Genomic DNA, 22,685 nt, shown 5'->3' with positions numbered 1-22,685 from the left:
TCCTTGACAAGTCACCTCCATCTGCTGATGTGTCAGTGTGGCCCTTCTGCCACAGGGCTCGCTGAGCCGATCTAAGATGAAGATCCCCCCAGTCCTCCCCGCCTCTGCCTCAGCACCAGCTCCCGCCTGTCACCGCTCAGCGCTCTGCGCCACACTGGCTTGTTTTGTCAATAACCATTTATTTGTTGCTGGAGTAGCAGCAGCCATTACATCTGACCTCCCTGTTTCATCAATTATGGATAGATTATTGGATGTGAACATCTGCAAAAGCTTGCTGTTGAACTCACCTCCTGGCTGGGATTAGATAAAGTACTAAACCGTTGTTTATTGTCAGGCCAAAACTCTACTGGGGAGCCAGGGAATTCCAAGAGTAGCAGAGCCCCATCAGAAGTACCAAAAATTGTTTTGAATCGCCACCGTTTCCCCTAAGACTCCAGCCATTTATTATTTACACTTATTACCAGTAGTTATAAGCTACTTGATAAAAGCTTGGCAGTGCCCCATTCCCAGTCATTGTTGCTCCTGTCAGAATGGAAATGACTCATAAATTGTTTTCTTGTCTCTTCTCTCACCGTGAGAGGGTAGCAGACAAGCTTCCCCTGTGTGGAAATGTTCAGATGAGGCCTTTGCTACCATGTTTTATTTTAAAGAAACGTGTTCACACAGCCCGATAAGAAAGCATGACACCGTGTATCTAAATTAGGGTTTACCGAGTTTACAGGAATAACGGCCTGTGGAGGAGAGAATATCACATTGTGCAGAGAGAAGATGCTCAAAATGTTTTCTCAGGGCTTCATGGATTTCTGAGAAAGGGAAACCAGAATGAAATTCTATTGAATCCTGCCTCCAATGGGAAAGAAATGCTTAAAAGGGATTATAAATAGATGATGGCTTTACCGCCAGGGGACAGTCAATTCTCCTCGTGGTAATCAATTCATGCAGGAATATAGAAATATTCACAGTATTAGTGCTTATTAAAAACTGCTAGATAGTCGCTCACGAATGAAGAACACTCCCAGAACCTTTCCTGTGAGCCAGAGGCCATTCAGAGGCCAAGTGGAGGAAGGTGGATAAGCGGTTACCAGGAGAGGGACACTGAAGGAATGAACTTGTCTTCATGCTAGTGACCTTTCATACTTATCTGCCTCATTTTGCTACCTGTGAAGACAGAAACTGTATTTGCTCTCATTGCTGTAGAGTAATAGGAAGAGAAAAAAATGTTTTGTGTTCCAGTCACACCTAGGAAGAATCATTGCACGGGATAGTCTTGTAAAGTTCCAAACTCTGATCCACCTGTCCTGAACTTTAGCAGGGACTCATAATGGGGAAACTTTTATTTAAGAATATGAGTAGACGAAACAGCATGACTTTACATTTTGAAATTTCATTTCAGTCTTCCTCTAGGAATCTGACTTGTTTCCTGATACTTAAACTTTTAAAGTCAGCTGGAGACTAAACACATCCACACACTTTCCATTTATCGTGGTTACAAAGTGTCTTGTTTTCCCCTTTACTGAGTGATAAGGCAAAAGTCAATACATACAATGACTTATTATAGTTATATTAATGTTTCTAGGGTCCTTCACTACTGGTACCTTCCAAGGGCTCTGCCACATTTGTTCAATGTGGACATAAGACTAGCAGCTAGGGGCACAAGGGACAGAGAGATAGATGTGGCCCTTCTCCCCGTGGCACTTACCATCTATTGGAAAGGGTCAAATGTTAATAAGTATATACACGTGACAATGTGGTAGATGCTCAAATAGAACAGAGGAGTGGGGTGGGTGTACATGTGCCTGTGTGTAAACACAGGAAGTGTCAGGAATGAACGAAGGGAAAACAGGGGGATCTGCAAGTCCAAGGGCCTGGAGGCAAAGGGAACTGCAGTCCTTCCCAACAACCAGAGGTCTGTATGGTTGAAGTAAGGTGCCCGTAGTCCTGCACCTTCTAGCAAGGGGCAAGCTTTGACATTTCTGCATGAGCCCAGTGAGTGACAACATACATTTGATTGAATTAGATCTGCTGGGCACTCCATTTGGTTCAGTTTGCCACCCCTGTCTTTAGTTTGCATACACAACAGAGATCTGATTTTATTGGTAATTTTATCACAGGTTTAATGGGATCATTTATCATGCTCATAGAAACACAACCCAGTAGAATTTGAGGTTTCTTAGTTTAAAACAAATGCAAAGAGAAAAAGCTTTTTTTCTCATCCTGATGATGAAATTGCCTGTGTCTACTGGCTCATTTCTTTCGCCATGGAAAGAATCGACTTGTATCGTTTTCCACTGATAAACATGGAGAGGGGACAGGCCCGGAGTAGCTCACTTGCCACGTTGGCTTAGACAGCTGTTTTATCTCTCAGTGCTTCTCAGTTTTATTCCTTAGGCCCAAGAAAGCGATCCATTCAGATTATGTCAAGTACGAGAGATGAGTATAAGGATGCCTGTGGCAATGGGCAGGCCATAAGCCTGTGAATCCCCAGGAGTGGCAGAGAGCAGGCCTCACAGAGTCCGAAAAGATTCCTGGGAACTGAAAGAGCTGAGCAGAGCAGGGGGCTGGGCTTCCTTACCACTTGGTCAGCTGGTACGGTCAGCTGATTGGCTCTGCTGACATGACAGTGATTAGTCCCTAGACATTCATTTATCGTTAAATACCTTCTCACTTCCGCCATTCCTAACTGCTCATCTGGTCTGAATTTCCTAAGAGCACATGGTGGAATTCAATACTATCATCTTCCACTGAACAGAACTTTAAAAATTTTTTTTAATTTATTCTAATTGGTTATACATGACAGTAGAATGCATTTTTACACATTGTACACAAATGGAGCATAACTTCTCATTCCTCTGGCTATACATGGTGCTGAGTTACCCCAGTAGCGTAATTGAACAGAACTTTTTATATCAGGCCACTGGACTTCCCAAAAACTGACTCCTCTTTGGTCAAGGGCCTCCAGTGGGTTTCCTCAGTAGGGTGAAGGTCAGGGAAGGTTTTTTCCCTTTGAGGAGCTGTGAATATAACTCTCACAATGACTGGGCTATACATGACAAGTATTTCCCTGCTTTCTGATTTACGGTGTAGAAAGTAACAATGGAGAATTAGAATAAAAATTCTCCAGAAATATGTCTCTCGTTAACATGGGACAGAACTGTAATGACCAATTGTGGAAATGACATTTTTGAGCAATGTGTCCCAATTTACTATTGAGGAACACTTTCATTTCTTAACTGTACATGGAATTCTGTCTCATTATTTTGAGGTTTGAGAGTCATCTGTATATGGGAAGTGTAGAGAGAGAGCTTTAGGTGAAAGAGGATTCTTAGAAATTTTCTGAGATAATTTCTGTACTTACAACTGTTGAAAATGCAGTGTAAACCCATAGCATGGGTAAGATTAATTAGAAATTCTAATTCAAGCTATAAAATGTGAGGGTAATCTTGAATTTTCATTCAATTCTTAAACATTTCCGACTGTACAACAAAAATTTGCAGCTTTTGAACAGCACTGATCATGGTATTAATTGCTGCTTAATATTAACCAAATATCAATGTAGATTCAGCCCTCCTTACTATCACCTACTTTGATGTAGTGACATTTTTCTAAAAGCAGCTCTTTAGGAGCACGCAAGACTCCTCAAATGAGAAGAAAGTAGGAAAATAAACTTTCAATGGAGTTGAAATGGTTTATCATTTTGTCTCTTTAAAAAAAGGTTTAAAGAGACAAAATAAACTGCTCAGGAATTTTTAAACCAAAGATAAATTATTAAAAACAAATAAGGCATATTTTAAATTGCTACATATATCAATAAAGAGTCCTAAAATCCAAATTGTATTTTTGAAAAGTAGAGTTCTAAGCAATCCTCTCATCTTCCAGACTGGAAACCTGGAGTACAAGGTGACCAAGTGACTCACTGGAAGCCACACAATGAGCTTGCGACAGATGAGAAAGCAGTACTTTGTTTTTTAACACTCAGTCCTTTCTGCCTAGACCATTAAGCCTCCACTTTATACACTGAGCAATGTAAGCAGTCAATGTGTGGCAGATGACCCAAATGATGAGTAATGGATTTCAGGGAGAAAGAGTACATGTTTGGAATGATCAATATTAATAAAAGTAAGAGTAGACTACTCCCAACTTCAGAAGTTGGCTTCAGTCAAATGCAAAGTATTTCGCTAGTTTTTTGTATTATAGTTTATTATAGTTGCACATCAAGTACCTGCTATGTTCATTCTGGATAACATTTTCGTACCAAAGACTGACCGTATTTGTGGCATATCAGAATCTATGCCTTTTTTTTAAATTCATTTTTATTGTAAACAAATGGGATACATTTTGTTTCTCTGTTTGTACATGAAGTAGAGGCGTACCATTTGTGTAATCATACATTTACCCAGGCTAATAGTTTTTGGTTCATTCTGTTATTTTTTTTCTTCCCCCCACCCCTCCCACCCCTCTTATCCCTCTAGAGTCCCCCCTTCCTCCATTCTTGCCCCCTTCCCACCCCCTGAATCTATGCCTTTTCATGAATGTGCATACAGCCTTAAGTGATGTGAGAGCCCCGTTTTTGTCATCTTCCACCAGTGCCGACTGCTGGCTCCAGTAAAATACCCCTGAATGCTCTTGCTGCCCAGTCTGGTCCTCCGCCTGCTACTGCAGTGCTTGTCAGAAACCATTAGCTACTGATTTCTTTGACTAATGTTGCAGTTGATTGTCTGAATCATGTTCAGACACTGTAAATGAGGCAGAAACATCCTTTCTGCTCACCAACTGTGAAATGGCTAAAGGGGGCTAGATTGCCAGAAATCAGAATAAATGTATTTCCAATAAGATTTGACAATGATTTCAAGCTCAAGATGGCCAACTTGATACATTTTTTTATTTCTCTGTTTCTTATTGGACAAGTATAAATCTACCATTGCCCTTTTTCCTCAAAGTAAGACACTGTATGAAGAGCAGTGCTGAACTTTTGTTATGAAATGGCATGATTTGAGGTCTGTGTGTAACAAACGTTAACTGTGTTACCCTTTTATGGAAAAAAAAAGAGGAAAGAGGTTAAAAAAAAAAAAGGTGTATCCTAGGCAGTGGACTCATAACTTCTCATTTACAGACAGATCTGATGGATGCCCTTTATGGTTTTACAGACAGTTTTTTGGTCTGGGCGGGTTTACTTAGACTCTTTTAGTACTCTTAGACTTGTGGACAGAACTAGAAATCAAGCATTCAGATGTGACTAAGGTGCAGGGGATCCATGCTTTCTTAATTCAGAGCATCCTGCATGACTTTATAAATGTAGGTGAGCTTAGTAGGAAGGGAAATGGCCATCTTTTACTAGTGGAAGAACCATCACCTGAAAATAGATGGATTTATCTTGTTGCACCACAGAATACAATCTTGGCTCGCAGGTGGGAGTTACAGATTTTGCCTCAGCTTAACCAATAGTTTTCTCACATAGCTCTCCAGTCATTGAGTGGCTAGCCTCTCAAGGGAATAGTGTCCAATCACGAAAATTGTTCAAGTGAAGGCTAACTCAATGAGAATTTTGTAATTGTGCAAAAATTTCAGTGATCTCCAGTTCTTCTTTTGCTTTGCATTTTTGGTAGTTTTTTCTCTTTCTTTTCCTTTCCTCACTTGCCTTCCTTCCCCCACAACTTTTTCTTCCTTAGTTGATTCAGTATCTGAATCAGTAGGGTCTCCCACTTCAGGCTTCTGAAGGGCCTTTTGAGCTAGTGAATCAAATCTCCCTCTGGGTGTTCAAATTTTCTTCAAATATCAGGGGGGTTTGGCAGGACAACTACTGAGCTGATTGATGTGTGTCAAATAACTTTATCTCTCAGAGACTATTTCCTTGGGTGTAAAATGGAAATTAATAAACTTACCTTGAAGTCATGTTATAAAGTTCCAATAAGATGTGGTATTTAAAACTACTTACTAAGGACTTGAATGAAGCAGCTGCTGAATTTTCTCTAGTGCTTATCTAACCTAGTTCTTGCAAAGGGGTTGTTTTGCCCCTGCCAGAGGACATTTGACAATCTGGAGATATTTTAGTTTGTTATGATGGGGACATGGGTAGTACTGGCATCTAGTGGGTCAAGACCAGGGCTGATGTTAAACGCCTTATGCACACCACATATCCCATTTTACTCAGCATGAAATCTGAGTACAGTCACTGTTGAGAAGGTTGAGTTAGCCTTCGCTATGGAAACCAGTACTTGCTTAAGAGCTCCTGTCTGAAGACAAATCTGACCTTTTTTAAACCTTTGCCCCACAGTATCCTGCCACACACAATCTGAATTGTTTCATTTCACTTCGTTAGATTGCATAAAATACCATCAAGAAGACTTGTGGGGCAAGCAAACATTGACTTTTTTGAAACTGCAACTTTCTCTGGCAGAGTTAGTGATCTTTGAGTCATTCACATCTAAGTATGAATTAGTTTAATCAACTGCTTTTTTCCCTATCACCTAGCAGAAGACATTCCCTGGGGAAATGCAAATACCCAAGCTAAAGAAGGTATACCAAAAGAGTAGTGGAGAGATGCCAAAGATTTCAGAATGTTTCCCAAGATGAAGAAGAAAAGAAAAATTGCTCTTTTTCTCTCCTAGGAAGCAAATGAGAAATGAGTTGGAACAGAACAGCATGAAGGATTCTTGTAGCGATGGGATTTTTCTGTATCTTAATTGTGGTGGTTGTTGCACGAACATATGCATGTGATAAAATACATAAAACACACACACATGTACAAGCAAAATTGGTAAAATCTGAACAAGTCCAGTGCATTACACCAGTGACAATTTCTGGTTGCCATTTATGACTGTAATTTTGTAAGTATTTATCCGTGGAGAAAACGAGGGAAAGGTATACAGGATCTCTCTGTATACCCTCCTACAATTACATGTGCCCATACAATTATCTTTAAAAGTTTTTAAAACAAGTTATCTGAAATGGTGTTTTCTTAGGGTGACTGGTTGGGCAGAGGAGTTTTCCATCTGATTTGGAAAAGTTAGGTCTTGAAAGATGTCATCACATTTTTTTAAAGTGAGTAATACCACTGTGAAAGTCGACTTAAGGGCCATGGTCGTTGGAATTTTTGTTATTCATTCATTTATTTATTTATTTATTTATTTATGTCTAAATGAAGGATGGACAGGAAAGGAATTGCAGAAAGTTCAGAAATAGGAAGACAAGACAGGTGCAGTGGTGCATGCCTGTATTCCCAGTGGCTTGGGAGGCTGAGGCAGGAGGATTGCAAGTTTGAAGCCAGCCTCAGCAAAAATGAGGGGCTAAGCAACTCAGTGAGATCCTGTCTCTAAATAAAATACAAAATAGGACTGGGGATGTGACTCAGTGGTCGAGTGCTCCTGAGTTCAATCCCTGAAAACTGCCCCCCAAAAAAAAGAAAAAGGAAAGAAATATGCAAACAAATGAAGGCAGAAAGAGAGATAAATAGCAAATCCTTCATTTTCTTATGCTCCAAGATACCCTCATGGTGGTCTTAAGCATTGAAAAGGAAAGAAAACAATCAGATGCTTGATGTTGTTAGACCTAATATTGTCTTTCTATGTGTCCCTTAAAGAAGGTTAAGCTCAGGCACAATTTTGATACAATTTAAATTCATAATCTCGTAGGAGAACAAGGATATTTTTCTTCTCTTTTTCAGATACATGTATGAATGGGTGGACATATGGATGAATAGATGACAGATAGATAGACAGGCAGGCAGGCAGGCAGGCAGATATTCCTCTCATTTTGTTGTCAGGTGACACTCAATAATAAGATTTCCTACCCTGGTAACCTGTCTCAGTTATTGCCTATACCACAGGGCAGTGAATGCCTTGATACAAGCACATTCCCATCTATGTAAAATCTTACACAGGGTCTAATCTTGCAGGGACATGATAACAGTAATTGAGAAAAAAAACAAATGAACTATTTTGGGCACCAGATATGATAATACTCAACTTTTAGTTTACAGAATGTCATCTAAAAATATATGGAACCCCCCCCCCAAAAAAAAATAGACACTAGAAAGTTCTTCCTAAATATTGGTACTCAGATTCAATAAAATCTCATAAATTCACAAAATTCAGGAGTTCTGCCCCCTACCTCAGCAAGGACTCTGTCAACTCACACAAGGTTAAATTTGGATATTATCAACTACGAGAGACAGATTGAAAAGGATATTCTCAGGTTTATACAAGACTTTGTTAAGAAGCCTGAAAGTAGGAATCAAGATGAATAATAATGTGTTGTATATTTCAAAATTGCTTTAAAAACAGTTTTTACTTTTCTTACTATAAAAAATGACAGCTTGGAGAGGTGATGGGTCGTTAACTAGCTTGACTGAGTCTTTCCACAAAGTATATATAGATCAAAATATCGCATCCAATTCTATAATTAGTATTTGTGAATTAAAACTAAGTGCATTTTTAAAGTCCAGAAGTCCAAAACAATCAAAAGTCCCAAAACAATCAAACTTTTGAACTTTGTGGACTTTGTGGTTTACTATGTATCCATGAGTAAGTTTTAGCATCAGCATATGATAAGCCATCACTTGTAAAACACACGAAACCCAAATTTCATGAAATATCACCATGACCTCTCTGAAATGGTTTCCCAAATATTAGCTTTATAGAAGCAAAGGTGAAGATCAGTCCTGTCTTAATGTCTAATTCAGGTAGTAATACACAGGTCATATGTTTGTACCCCAGCCCACAAGAACACTGACTCCCTCTCTCAAATGCCATCAAATGACTTCTACTAATTCTTTCTTAGAAAATGTGCAAAAAGGATTTCCATACAGGTCTTTGGAGATTTCCTGTGTCCTCATGTGTGTAATAGGTTAGGGTCAAGTAACACTGAAGGGAGAAGAAATAAAAGGGATTTTGCTCTATGTATTTTTGTATTTGTATATGCATTTTTCTTTCTGGCCACTGAAAAAAGGGAAAAATAGAAAAGAGGAAAATTATACCATGCAGGTGATGTCAGTGTTAAATTAAGATCATATGTTTGGCTGTGGCTGCTATAATCTTCTGATTATTGAAGACATTGTTGGTAATGAAGTACATGCGTAAGAAAGATTTTTAATGTATACCATATGCGTGTATACACTGTGAGATATGCGTCTAATAAACTGATAGATATAGAAATGGCCCATCACCTAAATTCATACTTTTCAGCTATTTATAGAAAGAAAAGTGATATACAAGCTACCATAGTAGACTATTCTAATCTGCCTTATATTACCTTCGATAATAGTCCCATCTTTTAAAATAATGTTGTTGTAAGTCATTCAATTATTTATTCACACCTAAGTTATATAAATTGGAAGATTTGGGAGGGTACAAGGAAATAATTATTTTTTTCAAAAGTAAGCCCTCACTGTCATGACTTCCTCAAGACATGCCATGAAACAAGTTATGCTATAGATAAAAATAAACCAAGCCAACATGAATTTTTAATAAGCAAAAAAATTTTATAGAGACATTAAAACAGCTATTAATTTTAATCTTTTCTATTATGAAAGGGAACATCAGTGAATCTGGCCGGGGCTGTATGTTCAATGTGTATTTCTCTTGCTGATAGGTCCTCAATGCTTACAGCAAAATCTCTACAGACCTGAATGATGATCTCAGCCTGGGCAAAGCCTACGAAGCCATCGCCAAGGTCCTACAGAGGTAAGTAAGCACATCCTTGTCTTGCTGTCACTGTGAATCCATTCGACTGTGAAAGACTCAAATTGTTTGAGGTCTGTCGCTTTCAATGCATTACTGCCTGCTTAAATTTTAAGCAGCGCCTTTCTTAACTGACCCTTTCATCCTAGGTTATTTTAAACCAGTGTCGTATTTAAAAAGGCACATCTAAACTCTTCTTTGTCTATCCCTCCTTTGAATTGTTTTCTTTTCATTTTTCTGCAAGTTTAGTGATGACCTTGAATGAAAGGGGGGAAAAAAATCAGGTCACATCTCCCAGGTTAAGAAAGCAGTGAGCGCTCTGTAGCACGCTTCAGTAACTATGGCTCGCCATAACCTCTCCAGAACTCTTTAAGGCAAATTTCCATTTATGCTTCCTCCGTTAAGACATCTCTCCTTGGAGCATATCTGCTCTGTCTCATAAACAAAAAATATCATATCTCCTTGGAGCATATTCCCAATATTTTCTTTAAAGCAGAAAACGTAATCGAAGTGTACAAGAACAACTTCTGATACATAGTTTTCCATGGAAAACAAATGACTTGCCCTTCACTCATTGTATTAAGCCAAGATAGAATAACAGTAAGAAAAGTTATCTAAGTTAAGATCTTGGTCCTGTGAATATTATCTTATATCCAAAATGCAGCTTTTTAATAATAGTAGCAGTAGTAATATAAATATTGAATTAAGTTCTAATTTCTTTCCATTTATATTTCATTGTAAATGTATACAGTCAGGCATGGTTGTGCACACCTGTGATCCCCTTGACTCAGAAGGCTGAGGAAGGAGGATAGCAAGTTCAAGGCGAGCCTCAACCACTTAGCAACTTGTGAGGCTCTGTCTCATAAACAAAAAATAAAAAGGGTGGGGAGAGGAAGCTCAGTGGTAAAGCATCCCTGAATTCAATTCCCAGTACTAAAAGTGAATGAATAAACAAACATATACAGGGTTATGTTTTCAAAAGGTAAAATAGTTATTCGAAAGGCACTTAGTGTTTAAATGCCTAATGAACTGAAAGTGGAATCATTACATAAGTATCATTACTAATATAGTAATCACTGCTTAAAATACCTATACCAATGAAATGCAGGCGGCCCTACAAGGTATCATAAAAAACACAGTCATTGCTGGAAAAATGGCTTAGGAACACTGACATGTTTATAAGGAGAATATGGACATTTCCTGGAGAATGTCAGGGCCAGAGACAGGTAAGGAAGACAAGAAACCTGCAAAGGTCCCTCCAAAATCAGACTCCAGTCCCTGGACAGCCAACCCCAGTGTCCTTTCGAAGTGTTACTTTAAAATCAATGACCAAGAAGATGCTTGAATACAAAGAAGAGACTGGTAAGTATTCTGCTTAATGACTATTTGGAACAAATCAACTGTGCTCTTTTGCCCTGTTCATTCGGATTCTTAAATTACTTGACTCTGCTGTTACCAGTGCCCCAAATCCATAGAGCATGGTTGGATTCCTTATCTTGCTTTGCAGTGACAAACCTGGATCAGGCCTATACAATTGTATAAATGTATCACTTCGCTTCTTTGGAAAATAGTTTTTACAAAATAATATTGACTTTGTTCTTAGCTTGTGTTTTTATTTTTCCTGTAATGCACACATTAACTTTTAAAAAGTAAATGCTATTTTAAAAACAAAAAACAAAACAAAACAAAAATAATATTTCCTTTGTATCTCAAAATAACTGAAGAGATAAAACTCCAAAGGAAAGTATTTACTTGTATGAAGTTTGTTGAGCACTTACTATGTTCCAGAACAAATATGGAATGCCCCTTTGGTTACTGATGGTCTTTATTTTTGAAACTTCTAGAGATATGAGGTTGGTTTCAAACAGTCCTCACCTGTTTACCTCCTGTGTCTTATCCGGAACTTTTAGTCTCTACCCCAAGATTTGAATTTCTGGTCTATAGAGTCAAAGCTAAGGGAAAACTAGAGCAACTATCTGGTAAATTTTGACAAAACCAGACAATCTAATGCTTTAATTTGGCTGCACAAGTATTCTCTGGGGTTTAGAAGTGAGAAGGAATACAGAAGTATTTGATGGATCAGGAAGTTGGGGGCTATGTTGGGAAGGAATGGGGACACTTCTGTTCCAACACTCTGAGCAGTCCAAAGACTTGCCTCAGGGCGAACATATAATGGACCAAGAAGATTTATCCCCATTTCACTTTTATACCAAATGAAACTGATTCCACTTATAAGAATTCCTTTTCTACTAAAGCACAATAAGGCAATCATTGATTTGTGGTGGACATGGGTTCTTAATTTTATAATGTTATACAATGCACAACAGAGCCCAGGGGATGCTTCTTCTGAGGTAATTGTAGGAAAGTGTTCCAAAGCCACAGCGTTCCAGTGCAAGTCTGCCATTTTGCAGCCTTGACGGTGGCAGAGGAGACTCAGGGGAGTGTTGCTGGCATATTCTTTCAACATCTGTGCAGAACAGCACAAGAGCATGATCTATTGACAGACAAATGTTTTAAAACCAGAAATATTATACAGGTAGACAACAGCACCCTGGATGTCTGAGAAGCTTTATTCAAGTCCATTAACTAGTAAAATCCTTTAATATAAATTTTGCGATCATTTTTAGAAAAATGTTGCTTCAGGAGCTTGAGAGTCTCCAATAAACATGCATGTGCACACATTCAAACACACAGGCACACACGTATATATGTATTATTCCTTTCATAGCCCTAAACTGTCCTTCTCAGGTTAGCAGCAATGCGTGAGAAATGGAACACAGCCAAAATAGAGGGAATTATGGTGGCGGCAGCTGAGAAATAAATCAAGCTGTGTGTGAAGCTTAGCATCACCTCTAAATCTCTTTTTCCTAACCTGTGCAATTGCACCAGTTTCACTAATGGTAGCCCTATCTCTATAAACATATTTTATCTCTTTAAAGGAAATGGAACAGTATAGCCAGGTCTAGCATTAGTGTGAGTCTAAGGCCATCAGCTGAGTGTTGCATGAAAGGTGAATAAGCTCTAAGGCTAGAAGCTTCTAAAACAGTTATAAGAATTTATACTGAGCCCTCGATTGGAAAACACACCACATTCCCTCAAGACGGAAGATTTGGTGATGTTGAGTTGCCCATTGGTGATGCTAGACTGAGACCTGGTGCCGCTGAGGAAGGTTTTAATAGTGAACAGGTTTTGTTCTTTTTGCTATTGTTCTGAATAATATTAACCTTACAGAGGTTTTAAGCGGCATAACAAAAAATAAGGATTCATAATGTCTTTTCCCTCCCTTACTTGGAATACTAGTGAAAAAAAGAATTGATATACTAAAATTGCCTTTTGATACTACTCTGAAAACTAGAATTATGGTCTATAAAACAAAGAAAAAGTGAGTTGAGAAATTACCAAGTAAATATATTCTTACATAGATAGTTCAAGTAAAAACAGGGGGAAAGCCCCAATTTTCCTTATGGAATTATAGACATTATATATCAATAATTACATATTATATATCTACAATTATACATATACATAATATATATGTATTAGATATAATTATGTAATATATATATATATGTATATACCCTCATTTACTGACTGAGATAACTCATTTACTGAAATTCCACAACACTTCAACATAATAAGGACAACTATTTAAAAGAATCTAAGGGGGAAAATCCACAAAAATGCATTCAAAATACCTTGATCACAACCAGCTCCTCTCTGGGTTTATTCCATAGTATTTGCAGATTTTCTTGAGAACTCAAGTTAAATTATTTCCTAGAAAACTTTCCACAGTGGAGATCTTTAAATCAATCAGGACAAAGTTTCAAATGTGAAAATTACCTTCCTGTCATAGCTGAAAATTAATCTCTTCTTGCTTGAGAGAAATGACACGCCCTAGTAATTTTCATATATTCTTTAAAATGGAACATCCAGGCTTCGATGTGAAATTTCCTAAAAATGACCAAAAAAAAATACATCAAAACATTTCTATTAATGCATGGAATGAAGAATAGCTTTTTACATTTTCTCCTGTCACTGATCCCATTTGCCTTATCACTTTCATCTGTGGCCCACAAACTTGGTGGCACAATCAACAAACCCCTCAGTGGCTGTTTCATATCTGCTCTATTTGATTTCTTCTCTCTGAGTAAATGATTAAGTTTTCATGCATTGGTTCAACCAAAATCTATGTTCACTCAACCACATCCTTTATTGATTACTTCTACTGCAAACAGTAGGCCAAGTGTGATATACATAATTGGACAGTTGTCAGGGGACGTGGGTGTTAACAGTCCTGTTTTCCCAGTTGGAAACTGGAATCACCTTGATACACAAATATTCTGCACCGTTTCATTCTCATCCTTTGGACCGAGGAGTCCTGTTCCTCAGAATATATGTTTTTAACTCTCTAAGGCCTGGTTGAATGAATTTAATGATTATACCATATAATATGCTGTTCAAGTTGCACCTGTGCACTGCATATAGAAAACTGGAATTAATATTTGTCTAACATTTTAACCTTGTCCTTGAACTTATACAAATAATCTGTAGCCTTGTTATAGAGGGGTATTTGATTTCTTTCCCCCTCTTTCAAGGAAAGACTAGCTTTGAAACCTACTGCTAAATGTTACACCAGGAAACTGTGTAGCCAACACATATTGTTTATATTTGAGTTGCTACCTTAACTTCGCTGACTACAGAGCTGGACTTTCATTGAGTGGAACATATAATTCATAATGGAAAGACTTTTTCTCTAGCATTGTTTGTTAGAGCAAGTCTCAGGTAATTTTGGATGTTTTGGAGGTCTGTTGCTCCTTGGGGAAGAAAGCAACTCAAATCGCCCAGCAATATTTTTATTTATACTCTTTTATATTTCTTGTTCACTGAACTCTGTTTTTTGTTGTTGATGTTTGTGTATGTTCTGATTTAACTGTCCTCAGCAGGCTAAACCTAATCCAAAATGTACCTCCATCACAAATATATCAGCTTTTAGGAACATGAGCATAAAAAAGCTTTAGTGAGTCCATTTTAGCTAAATGATACTAATATTAAATTTTCCCTCAGGTTTTAAAGTGACATGTAAAATGCCATTTTTTTTCTCTTTTCTCTTGAATATTTTAGTCCAGGAAAACACTTGAAAAGTTAACATAAATTTGATCAAACATTTTTAAACCTAGAAATTTTAGAGTATTTTATATTTTATTTATCAGCTTATATATTTTACTTTAATTTTGTTTATTAATATTTTATAGCCTTGAGCTCTCTAAACACTTTTTAATTGTTCCACAGAACAGTGTCTAAATTCACGTAATTAGTGAATCTCTAATATTTTACCCTATACTTACATTTATAAATTTCCTCAAATAATTTGTGTGTTTTCTGGAGAACTGACCTATGCCTAACTGTAGAAGATTTCTCATAATTTTGGTATGAAAAAGTAAAGATGGAATTATTAAAAAAACAGTATTCACAACTTCAGAAAATGTGACATTCCATTTTATTTCAGATATGTCAATCATTCTTTTACCAATAAGAAAGGAAGAAAAAAAATGTATTTGAAGCACTTGATGCTTATATTAACAAAAAAAATGTTAGTTTTTTATCCTACCCCTTAGAAAACAGACACCAGGACTTAATGTGTCTGTTTTTGCAGAGCAGTTACTAAATTATAGTATTTAGTTCATTGCATGGTGAAAGGTTTTCAGAAAGTAATGCTTAGCTAAATTAAATTTTCTCTCAGCTCCTGGTAGACAATATCAAGTAGAGAGCTGTGAATGTGATAGCCTTTATTTCACTGAGAGATAATAATAACAATAGCTGCCACTTATTGAATCCCTACTGTGTGCCAGGTTATATATTTACACAATTTTTCATCTCACATCAACTTGAGGTCATTTTAAAAATGAGGAAATAGAAGTTTCCTTCAGTTTCATAACTTTAATATGATCAAAGTTATTCATATAAGAGGCCAAGCTAGAATTTACACCTAGATCTTTCCAACATCCGCCACATACACAATGGCTTTAAAGTAATAGAATTTATGTTTACAAACATACCACACTTTATCTGTGAAAATGAATGTTTTCATCCAAATCTTGGAAAGTTATGCAAATCGATACCCCAATCCTGCCCCTACCTATTTCCAATAAACTCCTGCAAAAAATGTTTTCTGTTGTTTTTGTTTTGTTTTATTTTGTTTTTAATTCAAATCAAGCACTTATAAGGGGGAAAAAAGGGAAAGTGTAAGAGGGTCCATGCAAGGGAAATGTTCAGGGTTATACCAGTTTAATGGGTAGTTAGATCCAGGTACTCAAGACACCGTCTGGTCTCCAGTTCTGTCCATCTCACAACTCAGCTGTCTGCTGCGTTGCCTTCATTCTCGGCTGGAGTTCTCCTTGGGGTGGTAAGATGGTCCCCAGCAGCATGGGACTTGCATTCCACAGGATTATGGCGATCCAGCTGCAGTTGTTTGAGTGAGAGAAGAGTCATGTGTGAGGTTCCAGGGGTAGGGTGGTGACTATTCAGTCCATTGTTCTCTATCTCAGTGGCTTTATCCATAAAATGGGTGGTATGGAATTCAAAAGTTAGTACAGATCATTAAGGTTTCAATCCCCAGCACCATTTAAAAAAAAAAAAAAAAATGTTTTCTGACACATTCTTGTGACCTTTTCTTTTGAATAGCCCCAAAAGCACATCACTATTTGAGATGTAGGTTTGGTCTTTAGCAATAACTAAAAGAATTTGGAGTCTCATTTAGAAAACACAGAAAATATAACTCTATGAGAAATCCCATTGTTTTGGACAAATCTCACTAAACGCCTTATGAATGCTTTGGGATGCTATCCTGTGAAGGAGATCCCTGTAGAAGCATCCCAGAAATTCTGTGTCTCTACATTACATGTCATCCTCAAAGACAGCCACTTGGAGGGAACTGTCTTCCTCTGCAGGCTGAGAACATCCAAGAAATTGGAAAGGATTGGAAAAGAGGATCTGAAGTGCAAAGGGAGCTCAGGACCAGGAATAGAAATTTGCCTGACATGCTTATAGAAGTTGGGTCCTGCCACAGCACTGGAGGGAAGAGGAGGCCTTGGGCAGAAGTCTGGAAGGAACCAACTTTGGGTAGGCAGACTGCAATATTGGAGAGAGCAAGAAAAGATCAAGAGATCAAGAAAAAAGAAAAGAGAAAGGAGGGGTTGAGAAGTGAGAGAATAGAGATTGGCTGATAGTGGTAGATGCCGGAGAGGGGGAAGCATTTCCAGAAAGAGGGTCTGGTTAACATCGGTGACTCCCGAACTGTATGTTGTAGACCCTGGTGAAGGTGGAAGAGGAAGAAAAGTGGCATGTAGATCAGTAAGCGCACCAAGCATTTTATACGGTTCAAAATTCAAAAGTCGTTTTCCACGGTACTTATTACAATTTTTCAAATTTATAAAAGTGCCTTTGAGATCACCATTGCATTCACTAGAATTGTCTTTAAAATTCTTTCAGTTGGCCAGGTGTGGTGGCACACAACTGTAATCCCAACAGCTTGGGAGGCTGAGGCAGGAGGATCACAAGTTTGAGGCCAATCTAAGCAACTTAGTGAGACCCCAAAGCAACTTAGCAAGACTCTGTCTCAAAATAAAAAATAAAAAGGGCTGGGGCTGTGGCAGTGGGTAGGTATCCCTGGGTTCAATCCCCAGTGCCAAAAGAAAAAAGAAAAAACAAACTCTTTCAGTTGTCTTTTAATAGCAAATTTCCCTTTGAGCTCTTATGAAGACAATCAAATGAATGTGCTCCGGGTTTCAAAGCACTACATACAATTCATGGTATTTATCACAGTTAGCCCCATGTAGGAATCTGGGGTTAACTATGATAAATACTATACATATTTCTCTTCAAATCAACAAGGGAATTTGCCAAGGATGAGAACAATATTCCCCAGAAAATAGCATGTTTTAGGGCATTTTCTAGACTCTGAAGTTTCTTGATGTTACTGTAATATCCAGAAGTGAGTTTAATCATGAATTTCAAACATCCAATTGTGAGGTTCTCACAATTCACCTTGAAGCTTAGCTTTCATGTGGACTATGTATTTCCCTTCTTGAATATTCAACCATTCTCTCATTCAAAAATTTTTAAACACCTAGTACATGCCAAGCACTCTGCTAGAAATTCTTTCTGACCATATTCCCAAATATATAACACGTGTATGTGTGACTTTAGTGACACCTGAGATTGCATTGCTGAAGGAAGCTTGCAAGAATAATCTAGCATTCATATGGTATAAACTTTCTAATTTTTTAAATAGCTTTATTGAGATATAAGTCAGATATTACTCAACTCACCCTTTTAAATTCTACAATTCAGTGGTTTCTAATGTAGTCACAGAATTTTGTAACCATGACCATTGTCTAATTCCAGCACCTTTTATCACCATAAAAAGAAATACTGTCCTAATTATTCACTTCCTATTTCCCTCCTCTCAACTTCCAGCAGCCACTAAACCTGCTTTCTGTCTTCATGAATTTGCCTCTTTGTGCAAATGGAATCATACCATATATAATCTTCTTTGTCTAGCTTTTATCATTTAGCATATTTTCAAGTTTCATCCATATTTTAGCATATAGTAGTACTTTGTTCCTTTTAAATGACTGAATAATATTCCATTGTATGGCTACACTACATTTTGTTGATTGATTCATCAATTGATAGACATTTGGTTTGTTTCCATTCCATACTATAAATAATGCTGCTATGAACATTCATGTATGAGTTTTGATGCGGACATATGTTTTTATAGTTCTTACATATTTTAGAGTAAAATTTCTGGGTCATATGATTCCTCCATATAAAATTTTTGGAGAACTGACTGATTATTTCTCACAGCAATTTCATTCTTTTATATTCCCATCAATAATGATGAGGATTTAAAAGTTCAAGTTTACCCATTGTATTTAGTAATTCGGTATTTGTACTCTCAATCTTTGTCCTGATAATCTTCTTGCATGTTCTACAACAGAGACACAAACTCTCTTCTTTTCCCTTGTGCCGTTAAGTGAGTTGATACTCCAGTGTTTTCCGGTTTTGTTTATTCTAGCCAAGGACAGATGACAGAAGCAATTCAATACTTGAAAAAAGTTGTGAACCTTACAAAAAACAATTTTCAAAGCCTGGACGTCGTGAAAGCGAGTACAATGCTTGGGGACATCTATAACGAAAAAGTGAGTATCCGTGTTTCTTGCAGCTTTAAAAGTCTTTCCCCATTTGATCCTCATCTTCTCACATGGCTGATGCAGAAAGCCCAGGACTGGTGGACGCAGTCAATGCACAAAGCAAGCGCTGGGAAGACAGATACTCTCACCTCCTCTTCTTCTAGCTCTTCAGCGCCTGTGGGCACGGTCCCCACAGGCTCTTCAACCTGACTCATATCTGCAGCCAGTAAGGACATGCAGTGACTTTGGCTTTGAGGAGCAATTAAAATACTAGAAGTCAAAGGAACTTCATACTAGCACTGGGCTCCTCTCTTCCCCCACAGACATTCATTTACCTTCCTAGCTCCACATTCTTGTTTGATCAGCTCAGCTATGATTGCCTCCAGTTAAGGCCCCCAGCTAAGTCCCCCAGCGAAGAAGCCACAATCCCAAGAGCGATTCCAACAAAAACCTAGAATGGAATTTGAACAACAGATTGGCTGTGTGTGCAAAAAAAAGAAAATCAGGAAGAAAAGAAAAAAATTAATTAATAAAGCTATCACACAAAGGGTGTAAAATACACTGGTCATATGGACTTTAGATTTCTTTTCTTCTGATATTGTCTCCAGTTACCCAAATTTTCCTTCAGAAATCTTATGAAAGAAAGTTTATTTTTATAGTTATGATTGCTGTTTGGATCGTGAATAAGATGGATCACTTTTCCAAGGGTGATTCTGTTCTCCACCTGTGTACGGCGTCCATCTGAGGGGGAGGCTGGGTTTAGAGTGACTGAAAGTACCAACTCTGAAATCAGGCTGCTGTGTTGGAAGCCCTGCTTGTTCAGTTTTAAGACGGGGGCCTGGGACCAGTTCCCTGCGCTGGGGTTCCTCAGTTTTAGCCCCTCACAAGGTGGTCGTAAGAACTGAGATAATAGGTGCAAAGCACTTAAAAAGTAGTGTTTTGGAGCAGAAGCAGGGGCTACGGCCAAAAACATGAGCCACTTTACTTTTCTCTCCACCCTTAGTGATGTCACATAGTTGCCCTCATCAGACCCTCAGAGTCTAGTTCCCCCCGCCCTCCCACATTCTAAGTGGCAGTGCCCTTCAAACCCACTACACTATTCTACTATTTGCTATAGAATTGACCTTAATTCAGAATAATTTAGGATTTTTTTTTTAAAGAAATGAGTTGGAAATTAATTCAAACGAATGAAACTAACATTTCTTCAGCTCCTGCTTTGGAAAAAAAGTCTTTACAAACGAGAGGCTTCTTTTTCCTCAGCCCTCTGTCTCCCTGTCTGGTTTAGGCCCCTCCCCACCCGCGCTGTCCCCCTCTCCTGCCTCCGCTTCCTGGCCCCTGTTTCCTTCTCCCTCCCCTGGGCCTCTCCTCCTCTCCTCTTCTCCCTCACTGGGTGCCCCCTTTCTTTGTGCCCTGGTCTGTCACCCCAGGTGCCCCCAGGTTTTCCTCTCAGTTGTGGCCTCCTCTGCTGCGCCCTCTCCACAGGGCTGCTGTCTGCTCTGTGGCCCCCTCTCAGGGCTTCCGGTTTGCCTTTGTTTACTGTTCAGGACACAGTGGTGAAGACAAGACAGGACCTATACCCCAGGACCTACCATCTAAGGGAACTTATCTTAGAGTGGCAGAACCAACGTTTCTAACAGAAAGACACAGTCCTGCTTTTTAGAAGGGCTGTTCTTCCAAACAGAAGTATAAAAAGAACAAACCATTTGACCCTCCCACCCAACAACACCCAGACCACAGCCCTTGAGATAACTTGAACGTGGACTGTCAGCCTGTGCTTTTCTAATTACAGAGATAAGGAGCTGAAACAGTAAGCGGTCTTGACGGCTAATATCTTTACACTTGCCTTTTCTCAACATTTTTGCTGAGAGTTTATATCTCACCAGTGTGTTGTTTTACTCTCTAATTTTTGATTCTTGGAGAAGTTTAATATCTAAAAGCTAGAGACATGCTACAATATCCAAAGACTATGTTAACTGCCAAAAGTAAAATTTTTTATTAGTTTATCCCTGTTCTAGTCTCTCACACACACTCTTTATTCTTTTTAAAAAAAGTTTTTTAGTACATTATAGTTAAACATATTATTGAGGTTCATAATAATATAATAATACATGCATGAAATATAATTCTCTTCATTTCCATCCCCAGTACTTCCTCTCGCCCTCCTCCCTCCCCTGTTACTCTTCCTCTACTGGCCTTCTATTTTTTGTTTTCTTTAACTTGGTACTTTGTATGGATACATAAAGATGGAATTTACTGTGGTGTGTTCATATATGTACATAGAATAATTTTGATTTCATTCTGTATTTTCTCCCCTTTCCTGTCTCTCATTAGTATGCATGTATCACTATAGAATGCTGATTTTAGTTCTCTTGGATAAATACCAAGGAGTAGGAGGGCTGGGTCATACGGTGGTTCCATTCCTAGTCTTTGGAGGACTCTCATACTACTTTCCAAAATGGTTGTACTAATTTGCAGTCCTACCAACAATATGTGCATGTACCTTCCCCCCACGTCCTTGGCCAGTGTTTATTATTATTTGTAGTCTTGATGATTGATTGCCACTCTAACTGGAGTGAGATGAGATCTCAGTGTAGTTTGGATTTGTCTCTCCATGATTGCCAGGGTTTTTGAACACTTTTTCATATACATGTTGGTCATTTGTATTTCTTCTTTTGAGAAATGTTTGTCTAGTTCTTTTGCTCACTTATTGGTTGGATTATTTGGTATTTTGGTGGGTTTTTTTGTTTGTTTGTTTGTTTGTTTGTTTTGTACCAGGGATTGAACCCAGGGGCAGTTAACCACTGAGCCACATCCCCAACCCTTTTTTATATTTTATTTTAGAGGCAGGGTCTCAATAAGTTGCTGAGGCTGTCTTTGAACTTGCAATCCTCCTGCCTCTACCTCCCAAGGCACTGGGATCTTGTTAAGTTTTTTGTGTTCTTTGTTTATTCTGGATATTAATCCCCTGTCAGAGGAGCAGCTGGCAAAGATTTTTCTCCCATTCTGTAGGTTGTCTCTTCACACTCTTAATCATTTCCTTCACCCAGCCCAGTTTATCTATATCCTAATATAGATTTTAGATGATTCCAGGTATTCATGCTATCTCCAGATATATATGTTTGAATGTACAAGCTGATTGAGATACTTTATTCTGTAGTAAATGTTCATTGATCAATAGATTGGTATTAAGTAGATAACACTATCACCAGGATTTTTATGACATCACACACCAAAATAAAGCTTTGTTACTCAAATTGTTAAAGTTACATTTATTTTTGTGCACAGTCATTATTGTTATTTGGTAGATATTCCACAAGTCATAAAAGCTACTGATGACTTTCAGGCTGACTCTGAGTTGTTAAGTAATTGCTGATTTGAAAGGTATTAGACATAACAAAGTGGATTTATTAGAACTAAGTGATGGTTATTTTTTTTTTTTCCTTCTCATTGAGACAAGGTAGGAGTCTTACTAAAAACCTGAAAGCCATTTCCTAGGAGAACATCAACATCAAATGTCTTTATTCCTCCAGTTTTAGGAGCTTATGGATATTTCCTAATTGTAGCACAAGCCTTTACTCCAGTTACATAGCTAAACAATTTCATGAGGTATTTTCCTTTCAAGCTAAAAATATTAATTTGCACTAAAAAGTATTAAACTTTTCCAAGAAGGGAAAGGTCCAGAGGGACTACTCTGGGTTTTGTCCATATGCATTTGAACTGGGCTCAGCCACTAATTAATTAACTGAGCAAGTAAATTCTTTGCTCCTCAATTTCCTCATCTTTCAATTGCTAATAACAAGATTCCTTGAAGCCTAAC

General features: G+C 38.0%; 1 protein-coding gene across 3 annotated transcripts in view; it reads left to right on the top strand.

The window, feature by feature from the left end:
• Ttc29 (tetratricopeptide repeat domain 29) overlaps positions 1-22,685 on the top strand; it is a 198,925-nt gene that overhangs the window by 88,562 nt on the left and 87,678 nt on the right. For all 3 annotated transcript variants that reach the window (XM_047566887.1, XM_047566885.1, XM_047566886.1), the window contains 2 exons: positions 9,586-9,677; positions 18,754-18,877. In XM_047566887.1, coding sequence (XP_047422843.1) covers positions 9,586-9,677; positions 18,754-18,877 — 216 coding nt within the window. The remainder of the gene's footprint in view (positions 1-9,585; positions 9,678-18,753; positions 18,878-22,685) is intronic.

The sequence above is a fragment of the Sciurus carolinensis genome, chromosome 10 (assembly GCF_902686445.1).
Source record: "Sciurus carolinensis chromosome 10, mSciCar1.2, whole genome shotgun sequence".
In the NCBI taxonomy this organism is placed as follows: domain Eukaryota; kingdom Metazoa; phylum Chordata; class Mammalia; order Rodentia; family Sciuridae; genus Sciurus; species Sciurus carolinensis.
This window is presented reverse-complemented; position numbering and strand designations above follow the sequence as displayed.